Here is an 11,183-nt window from a genome sequence, read left to right as displayed (position 1 = left end):
AAATCACTCTATTCTAGTAATATAGGAGTTTCAATATCTAAATTCATAACAAACTCTCCATATAATAAACATTTTAAAATACTTTTAGATTTACATATGATAATTTGATTGATGATTTTATATAATATTAAATCCTAAAGGAAAGCAGGAAATGTGCAACGAATTAACGAAATGTAAGTTAAGTTTGAAATGTGTATGTTAAATTTAACGTACTTAATTGGTCTTCAGTAGTTGATTGAAACTTGTATAATTGTGAAGTCAGCGTACTCACTTTTTATGCCTCGTAACTTTTTAATTTTTTGAGAACTAACGTAAATATTGGAGAACTATCGAGAACTAACGAAGAACTAACGATTGGTATATAGATATAGGCATTTATAGTAAAAAAACTGTTCCCGCTGGAAATTGTACAATTGTGAAGTTAGCGTACCCACTTTGTATGCCTCTTAACTTTTTTATTTTTTGAGAACTAACGTAAATATTGGAGAACTATCGAGAACTAACGAAGAACTAACGATTGGTATATAGATATAGGTATTTATAGTAAAAAAACTGTGCCCGCTGGAAATTCTATAATTGTGAAGTGTGCGTACCCACTTTGTATGCCTCTTACCTTTTTTATTTTTTGAGAACTAACGTAAATATTGGAGAACTATCGAGAACTAACGAAGAACTAACGATTGGTATATAGATATAGGCATTTATATTAAAAAAACTGTGCCCGCTGGAAATTCTATAACTGTGAAGTTGGCGTACCCACTTTTTATGCTTCGTAACTTTTTTATTTTTTGAGAACTAACGTTAATTTTGGAGAACTATCGAGAACTAACGAAGAACTAACGATTGGTATATAGATATAGGCATTTATAGTAAAAAAACTGTTCCCGCTGGAAATTGTACAATTGTGAAGTTAGCGTACCCACTTTGTATGCCTCATAACTTTTTTATTTTTTGAGAACTAACGAAAAAATTTGGGAACTATCGAGGACTAACGAAGAACTAACGATTGGTATATAGATGTAAACATTTCTCCTCAGAAAACGGCGCGTGCTAGAACCCGGAAGTGTGAAGTTAGCGTACCCACTTATAATCGGCTATAACTTTTTTATTTTTTGAGAACTAACGAAAAAATTTGAGAACTATCGAGAACTAACGATGAACTAACGATTGGTATGATCAAAAGTGGATACGCTAATATGGGTACGCCAACTTCACGGACCTCTAGGCCTGCTATTACAAAGGATAGGCTCTAGTTTTTAATCCACAAACATTAATTTTGCGTCTTTCCCAACATTTTATTTTCCCATGATTGTAAATGCTTTTATTTGATGCGTACAGTAGGCCTACTGTTTAATTAAGTTTGAGCTTAAATAAACACAATAAATGAAATGCTTATAAATTGGCATCAGTACAATTTATTAGCCTGCAAATAAAAATGTTTCTTTTTAATGTCAACAATTGGAGACAATGACACGAAACCTAATACAAATAACCAAAACACGAGAAAATTAATGACAGATATGTCATAGTGGGAAGTTAAACAGCTAATATTGCAGACAAAATTGCATAGCAGTGTTGCCAACATTGTTGCTTGCAAAGAAAAGCTAGGTTAAACTAAACTTTCATGACAAAATAGTGGGGAAAGCCATCCTAAGTTTAACCCACAGATTAAAGTTAACCGAGATTAAGTTAAACTTGATTTGGGGAAAGCGGCCCTTATTGTCATTGCCACTGAAAGTGATGCAACGACTTGTTGTATAATCAGCTGATTTCCTGTAATTACGTGTTTGTTAAACTTCGTCAAATATTACATTGCTAGCAGCATTCTTACCGTAAATAATATTGTATCAGGTACAATTCGGCAAATATTTCATTTATTTTTGGACTTCCACCAACTTAATTAAGAATACGCGAGTATCAACATGAACAAGTCGGATCAACAATTAAATTGGTCAACTGATCAGCTGATTAGTTGACGTTCGAAGCATTACAATTTTAATTCTTTTCTCTCAATACTTGAACCTCATTGGTCCGTTACCTGTGTGGATATGAGAAAACTATGCGGATATGAAATGAAACTATGCGGATATGAAAGTAAACAGCTGTAAAGTGAAACTTTTCAATTCTAAGAACTGGACTGAAATGGCTACTTTAAAAAACGGTCGTAGGTAAAATTTGTTTTGCCTTACTTCATACTAATGAATTATAGTCGTTTTAGTTCATTAGGATGGACTTTGACAAATAAACCATTATGTACAAACTTATGCATAAAACTTATGTAAAATTTATTTAGCGAGAAACCCTGTTAACGGGGTGGGTTCCATTCCCGTTGTCACAACAAATATTGTGTACCATATTGTCTCATGCAAAAATTTGCTTGTTACATTCCAAGGACAGGTCCATTGCGAATAGACAAATTTATGAGTATAAATTCTGCCTAAAAATATAGAATAAACGTCAAAATATCAGACCAATTAGGAAATCGAGGGAAACTATAAAATCTCTCTAAAGTTATACCTATTTTTAGAATGTTTACTGTTTACCAATTTAAACCAGGAAACTACATAGTTTATTCTCAGAAAGTAAACACTTGGTATTCAATGCCAAAAGTCATCTGAGTAAACAAGCATGTGTTAAACACAAGAGGATTGAAGAGTCATCTACTAGCATAGGGAATCGGAACGAGATAAATGGTTATGTAAACGCTTACTCATGGATACTTCGTAATCTTGAGAGGATTATTGAAACATAGTGAGTGATCTCAGGCAAAATCACTATGTATAAAACTCCTCTAACCGGAGTATCTAGATGAGATCATGTCTACTTTCAAAATTCAAAGTAATGAACGAAATTTGTCGTAAGTCAAATCAGCTGTCATTCACCGGTTAATTTATTTCCTCAATTCACAGCTGTCCAGCGAGTGGACATTGTTGAACAGCTGATCTACAATTGAGTCCTTGACTCTGTACTCTATGTGGATTACTCTATGGCGCCTTTGCACACCCTGTAGTCGTGGCAATCAGCTGATAAGGGGTCAGATGTCAATCGCTTTGATGTAACCTCTGATACCAAGATTGGAATCATGAATCAGCAATTGAGATTTTTTAAACTACGCATTTTACTGAGTATTCTACGTTGTTAAGCACTACGACTTTTGATATCTCCAACAAAAGTTTTGTTAAATATACTATCTTTGCAGATGTTGTCAAGTCTATTACAGTATAGCGACACAGTATTAAAAGTCATGTAAAATCAACATACATTTAACATACCACCGATTTTGAGTTTGTTTAGTAATATAGGTAGCCTACTGTGTTTTAAATATTTTAATATTTGGAACAAAAACACTAAGAAGAGTGTTGTAATGGGGTTTTTTCATTGTTTTAATTTTACTAATTTAATTGTTTGACGAGAACATGTTAAGCATTTTTGGACAGTATAGCTCGATTTTTTTATTATAATGTTTCAAATTTGGATTGAATTTTTCTACTTTCCTGGATAAAAACTCGTCCAAAATATTTCAAAAGTCTTCGTTATGTAAATTTGACCAAACACACGCCTAGGAAAATTACATAACACCGGTTTGTATAACCACGTTCAGATACAAAATCAAATAAACAATTTGTCATTGTTATATGTTAAACAATCAGAAAGTTAGGAAAGCCAACCAAAAGAGTTGATTTGGCAATAAAAGAGCATTACAGACTATAACAGCATGTCGACGTCTTGATTCATACAGATGTTTGTTTACATTTATTTGTGGGTCAGTGTTCCTTAAACTAGTCAGTTGTAATGGAAAATTCGTGTGTTAAAGATAATCAAGCATAACAAATTTGTTATAGCTAACTTCAGTACAATTTTATTTTTAACTCTTAAACCAACTTGTCATTTTCAAGTGTTTCATAGATGACTTGTTGAAAATCAAAATGTTTCATAGTCCTTTATAGGCACGAGAAGCCTATACCTAGAGTGAATAAAAAGTAAAGACCCACCCTCCCCCCTATAATATCTTTCTAAGTAAATATACAGAGATATCCTTTTGGTGGTCGTGCAATCTTAGTAGGAAGTTTCATTTTATGATTTTGAAATTTTTGAGTGTCGGGCAACTAAAAAGTTTTAAATGTAAACCCCCATCAAGTGACACCTTATTTTGAAGTGTTTACAAAAACTTAAAGAATGGTGAAAACCAAAGTTTGCTATATCTTCCCTATCCAAAATGGTAGCTCGTCAAATTGTATGGAAAATCAATGGAAATATAGGTTCGTAATGGTAATACATATTACAAATAAAAAGCTATGTAACACTTAAATGAATGACTATTCAAAGAATTCCACGAATATACGTTATTCAACCTTTGACCCTTTGTTTGTCTATTTCCACTCTTTAACCTCCAACCAGCAATTTTCCCCCAAGTGACATCATCCATTTCCTTTTATTTCTGTAACAATTGGTGACCTTATGAACTCTTTAATTAGTCTAGGATATGAAAACAAGGCAATAAAGTGCAAATATGTAGTCTAAAAATAGCTGATCTTTGACCCGCGTATCGGATGTGACGTAAAACAAGAGGTCGAACTAAACTTGCCTTCTTCACACCCTTGGGCTGATGGGATTGAAATAATAATTGAAAACTCTGATAAAAAGTTTGAAATTATACAAAAAAATATCTTTATTCTAATAAATCTATTTTCCTAGGTTAATGGCAAACCTCAATCTCTTGTCGTTCATATATCTTACCGATCTTACCAATCTTAGTCCGGTTTGAGTTTTGGTTGTTAGTTCCTCTGGAAAATACCGAAATCTCACAGGAAAGGACTTATGAAATGAAGGACTTCCTCCATTACAGGCAACACGATAATAATTGAATTTTACTAATTGAGACTAGACTAAACAGTGAAATATTTATGTACGTTCCCTTCAGTATAAAACAATAATAGACTATTATTTGACAAACATATTTATACAATTTCAATTGAGTTTTACTGTCTTTAGTAACTAAAATGGTATTCAAGAGAACTGATGATTTAGATTATCTAATTCGAGCATATATGCAAAGGTTGTCCATAAAACTATATATTTTGCATAACGTGTACTCATTGTGCAAAATTTCATTACAGTTATTAATATCATCATTTATTATTACTCCAATATTATCCTGTGTAAAATTAGGTGAAACACTTTAAAAGTCTAACAAAACATATATTGTTCTGTAAAATCGAGCTTCCAGTCATCATAACAATATGGTATTGAAAGCCAAAACCAAACTGTCATAGGCAAAATTGCAGTATTTCGAAGCATAACCAAAATTCCGAAAATTTACTTTTGATATATCTGGAAATGTTATCCCACATAACAAGTCCTTGAAGTGCTTTGTACTTTGAAGTACTCATTATTTGCAAATGATTATTTCAAGGTGTCGCGGCGTTTTTATGGGATTTAACAAGTATTTGCAAAAACAATAAAACACTTCAGAAACACTTACCTACATTGTAATCTCATGACATGACAACCTTTTACAATATTAGAGTATGTGTTGCACTTTATAAAAACTTCCATAAGATATTTATTGACACAGGTATCTTTTTATGACGGAAGGTTTTGTAGGAAATCCCGTAGTAAATGTCAGTTTTTAGAGATAATGAAAGATTGTGTAATTATTGAACAGCGAATTTTTCCAGTTTATATAATTTATCTTTCTATTTTTAATATTCATTTTTGCTTACGTAAATGTATGTAAATGTATATTGCTGTTTTGGCATTTCAGAGCTTTTGGCGGGGATACTGTATTTTAAATTGTAAAAAAGTGTTATAATGAACATTCAGAATAAATAATTACTAAATTATAAAAAAAACATATTCGAATTATCTAGTTGGATTTGGTAATTATTTTCCCAATTAAATACTCTTGATCTTAAAATATTTTCTAGCTCTTGGAATGAAATAATTTAATTTCACAATGCAATTTCGCAGAACCAATCTTTGTGGTGCTCCAATTAATCAAATTTAACAGATTTAAACTCTTCAGGGTGTAACAAGGTTAAAATTCAAATGTATCTTTCATTCATTATAACATAAAACATTTTATAGCTACCCAAAATACAGTGTATACAATATTGAGTTTAAAATTTGTATGTCGTCATACTGCAACGACACAGTCGGTCGAGTTAGTTCCATACAGGTCCGCTAGGTGTCTCGCGCATGTCGTTCGTGACGCCACAACGTCGACCAATGGCGGCGCAGTTCTGATCGATAACTGAAATGAATAAAACCGCGCTAGCAGTTGCTACGTTATCCAGTAGATGCGTGGCAGTTGTGAAGTGCGCTGAATTTGAATCCAACTTGATCGATTCTGTTCACTGATAGTGTTTATGATAACGTGTTATAAACATTGTCATGTATAACCTCCCCAAATAGGTGTTTCAGTGAGCTATTGTTGAAATTAACTTAGTTCGCTCCAGTGAAGTGAAGTAACTTACTCGTGCAGTAAAACATTTTCTCTTCGCCAAGGTTGCATTATCAGTAAGCATGGCTTTTATGATGCCAGTTGTGAAAAATGACTATAACATTTACAAAAACGGTCGGTCCAGAAGGAGTTCAGAGTGTTCGAATCCACAGTCCTGTCGTTCACGCAAAGTCTCGGAGTGCTCCAAGTCCGAAGGCCCAAGCCTTTCTACTTCTCCAGGCAGCGACTTCATCGTCGGCAGCCCTCACAGGTCCATCCCCATGGCAATGTCTTCGAAGTACTCCAGGAATTCCTCAAGGAACTCCCAGTCGAGTCTTCAGTCGCCGAGCAAATCGACGTCGTCGTCTCCTCCCAAAACGGCGTCAACGTCCTCCCTCAACAAGTTCCACACTAGGGTTGTTGACAAGCTGAAGAGGTCGTTGAGGATAAAGGACTCTAGAGATGGTAAGAAGCTTAAAATTAACTTAGTTAAGCTAAGTAGAGCATGCAATAGCTTTTATTTAGGCCTTAGGGGTTTTTTACACCCAATAGTAGTATATTTGCGGGTCAAATAAAACTTAGTAGTCCTACCTCTTTTTAAAAATACCTAATTTTACCTAAGCAATATTTTCCTAATGAGTTCAAAATTTTAAATCAAATTCGGGAATATCAGTTCGGCGGGCGGGAGGAATGCACGCTCTACGTCATGGAAAAGTACTGGAGAACACGGTGGGAGGGGGAGGGGCGAGGGAGCTATTGAACCATCATAGGTTAACCGGCCTAAGTTACTTCCAGCTGTTCTTATAAAATGCAGTCTGCAACTAAAAATAATTTGACTGTTGTGTTGTTGTTGACTTCAACCATACAGTACAGAAATTATTTAATTAGGTTTGATTGCCTGTCAAATTGAGATGAGGTAAAATAAAAATAATCTCTCCCCTTCATAACCAGAATTAACTATGAAAAAAACATCAGGTGCATTGCTAAATATCTTGTTCAATACCAAATTGCGTGCAAATCCTAAAATGCATATTTACCATGATTGATAACTATTAGGTACCGGTACATCACATTATTAAAAAAAAAAATATCTTCCTAGGTTTGGAAAAAATATTGATTGTTTTTATCTGTAATTACTGTCAAAAATTGGTATTGTGAGGTTTTATCGAAACATTTTTACTGACATGTAAAATTATATCCCAGCCGTAGGTAAGGCCTAACCTATATGTGCATGTGTTTGCATGTGCATGTACTGACTGTTTGTGTCTCACCAGGCCCTTTCTTGTGCCAGGGACTGATGGTTCTCGCAGGACGTCCTGAGAGGGTGCTCCGACCTCAGATGCCGAGGAAGAGCTTCTCGTTCAGCGGAAGACCGCCACTCCAGTGCTAGTGCCGGCTTCTCGCCGTCGAGACGACCCAGAGCCCCGTGTTGCGAGTTCCTACCCCGGCACCACATCCTTTTGGCGCTGGTGATAGTGAAGTGACATTGACACGGAGTTCTTTCGGACCTAGTGAATTATTTATTTTGTGTAGTGTTTTATAAGCCTTGACTCCTTTAAGGAGGTAAGTCAGTTTAAGTTTCCTGTAAAGCTAAGAGTCTACTTTTGTTAATTAGTAACATGTAAGCCATTTGAGTTTAGGATGTATTTAGGTAAAGTAAGTGCAATATTGTGGAAAAAGTTGACAGTGCTTGTTCTAACATTCCATTATTTAACGAGGCGTAAATTGCAGCATGTTTTTTGCTCAGGGTTACGGTAATCTAGTTCAATTCCTAAAGGTATAGTCCTAGGGCTGAAAGAAAACTGTTACCTATCTTGAAAGTACTGATTGAGGATTTAAACACATCACTCAAATGTTTAATTAATATCAAGTAGGCCCATTCCATCTATTTATTATGTTATTTATTCTCTTACATCTTTAAATTTACATAACTTATTATTTATTTAGCAAATACTTTAAATTTACAAATAAGTTCATAAGTAGACAGGCCTACAGCAAATCACGTGTTGGATTTCTTCTGCTCTCTATTTTTCCAAGCTTTTCCATTGTTTGAAAAGGTTGTTGGTTAGTTCGTCTAACGTAAAAATTTACAAAACATGTTTCTGCTTATTTAAGTTGGACGTTGAACAATCATATTTAATACCGACTATACAACTAGCAACTAAATTAGTTCAATAACTAAATGCAAACCCCTTATTTTTTAGATTAAGTTTAATTGAGTGAGAGTAAACAACTTGCGTCTTACACACGCTTGAGTCCTGAATGTAAGCCAAAAATATTGTAGGTATATACTGAAAGTAAACCCTTATTTATGTACCTTACCTTGTTAAGAACGAATGTTCTCTCGGAATGACTGAGTTAGGTTAAGTTAAAACAGGTTCATAAGTTAGTACTTAAGATAAGTAGAAGCTTTATTCAAGTTCCACAGTATTTATGACTAGGTTAATTATGGCAATGTAGTTGTTTAATCCGGTTCCCTTATGTTTTCTCGCTCAGATTCTGGTTTTCCTTGTGCTCATGATTAATTGCCTTAGTTCGGAGGTCAATGAACCGAAGCCACTGTTCTATTTGCTCTGGTATTGCAGATAGCTTGATTGATGTTAACGGGTACCTGTTTCTAGTGATTGTTGATGCTAGGTAGCCTTTTATGTTACCTGACGATTGTGGGATGAAGACTGTGATAAGCAGGTTTAGGAATAGGTGCTCTGTTTTTGTAAAATTAAATTTTTTGCAACCACATCGAAGTAGTCTACAGCTCAAAAGTTGCTAGCCTGAATAAATATTTTTTGTACTTCTCGTATTCAATTTACTTTGTAGCCATGGATCATAGAACCTACAGTGTGTTACATAACTTACACATGAACAATCGCTTCTATCCTGATGTGGCAAAAGATTTAATTTATGCATACGTAATTTAACCAATGTATTGGCCTTCATAGTGAAATAGATGTTGTGCTGTGAATACTGTATACAAATGTACAGCGTTGCTGTTTATTTACACGTAATTTACAGTGATGCATTATTTTGTATAGATTTGATTCTCAATGCTCGGTGTAAATACAAGAAACAAACGGTAAATTCTTAAGTAACTTTCTAGCTCCCCGTCATTTTTTACAGTTATGTTTAATAGGCTACTCCCTTTTTTCTTGCCAGTAGATTTTTTAGCCAGTGGATCACACATTCCCCCCTATTTTAGGACCATAAGTTATTTAAACAATTAATTTAAGTTCATTATTTGGTATTTAGTTATTATTTTTTACCAAGTAAGACCTATTTTGTTAGCCAACTTTTGGTAAATAAATAAGTTTTTATAATTTAATGGCTGTGTTATAAATTGCCCTTGTACTATCCATTCAATCAAACTATTAAAATGAAGAAATATCACTTATAATACATACAAAAAAATAACTTTATCCTACTTATCAGACAAAGAAAGGCTAAGGATATTAGCAAGGTATTAATTCTTTATCAGTAAGGCTTCACCTCTTCAATTTTATTTTTATGAAACCTGGATTTTCAAACAGTAATTTAATGGCCATCTTTTGTTTAAATATATGGACTGTTTCCAGGTTATAAGTTTTTACAGTATTTTAAAATGTAAATGAAGTAAATTATGTGATCAACAACAAATCAAATTAAACCCAAACAGATATCAAATTTAAAAAATGATCACTGACTAATCAAATGAAATTTTATTTTTGCATTCATTAACTGGTAGACCTTGGTACAGGCCTGCTTTCTACTAGCCCTTACTACTTTTAAATCATATTCAGTGTAATATAAAATCGTTAATTAATCTTCTAATTGATTTAAAATTTTCTAAAAAGGACCAAATATTGTCTCCATGTTAAAATAACAAACTTGGTAGCTTCCAATAATAAACAGAGAGAACATACACAATACACATGTCGAACTATCTAGACTCACTTTCAGATGATACAAGTTAAAAATACAAAGATAACAGTGCTTGAAATAACTACCAACAGTGCTCCAATGTCAATTGATAACCTCAAACAGAATATCACTGTTATGTGCCTGTAATGCTGTAATAGTGATATGAGTTATCTACGAGGACTGAACTGGCGGCGCCTAGAAGTAGGGTGAAAGGTTGACTTGTATCTTTTGATCTTAAACTTTAACCCTAAAGCTGTGCGGGTGAAAAATAAATTAATTGAATGGGATGCCAGTTCGGTGTGCATATTAACCCAAATATGAGTTAAAATGGAGTGATGCAATCTTTAGCTTTACGGCTGAGATCAGCTGTTTCAGTATAGGATCATGTTTTAGCCCGTTAAATCAAGGACACCTGGGTCTAGTTTCTAACCATCAAAAAGCTACTGACTTTTCTCAGGATCGAACCGGCGACCTTTTGATTGTTGGTCGAGCACTGTAACTAGCCAGTGCCCAGTATGTCTGTAACAATCACAGAAAATAGAACCCAAAGGTAACAATTCACTGATGAGCAAATAGTGTAATTTTTAACAGCCAATGCTTTTCCTAAAAGGTTTTTAAAGATTCTAAGACAAAAATAAATGCCGTAACAATTAAATTGTTTTGAGATCATGGCTAATGCTGCAAAAATCAGACAATAATTATTAGACAGTTAGTTAGTTATGTATCATTTTTAAGTGTACGTACTTGTTTTTTTTTTTTTTTTTTTGTTTTTTTTTTTTAGAAAAACTGAAAACTAAGTGTATTACTTATAGAGTAAATGTGAATATTTATTTTCAGTATACCAACA

The 11,183-nt window shown here is 33.7% G+C and overlaps 1 protein-coding gene across 2 annotated transcripts; it reads left to right on the top strand.

Moving 5' to 3' along the window:
* Positions 1 to 6,278: 6,278 nt before the first annotated feature.
* LOC128987342 (uncharacterized) lies at positions 6,279 to 9,761 on the top strand. 2 transcript variants are annotated; one of them, XM_054408139.1, is made up of 2 exons: positions 6,279 to 6,907; positions 7,717 to 9,761. In XM_054408139.1, exons 1-2 carry the CDS (start codon positions 6,526 to 6,528, stop codon positions 7,830 to 7,832), a joined length of 498 nt encoding a protein of 165 aa, XP_054264114.1. In that variant the 5' UTR covers positions 6,279 to 6,525; the 3' UTR covers positions 7,833 to 9,761. The 2 variants fall into 2 exon arrangements, with proteins under 2 accessions (XP_054264114.1, XP_054264115.1); XM_054408140.1 differs by having other exon boundaries at positions 6,280 to 6,907; positions 7,734 to 9,761.
* Positions 9,762 to 11,183: the final 1,422 nt, after the last annotated feature.

Source organism: Macrosteles quadrilineatus, unplaced genomic scaffold (genome assembly GCF_028750875.1).
Source record: "Macrosteles quadrilineatus isolate MER2022 unplaced genomic scaffold, UCM_ALF_1.0 Scaffold_2__2_contigs__length_208266976, whole genome shotgun sequence".
Classification (NCBI taxonomy): domain Eukaryota; kingdom Metazoa; phylum Arthropoda; class Insecta; order Hemiptera; family Cicadellidae; genus Macrosteles; species Macrosteles quadrilineatus.
This window is presented reverse-complemented; position numbering and strand designations above follow the sequence as displayed.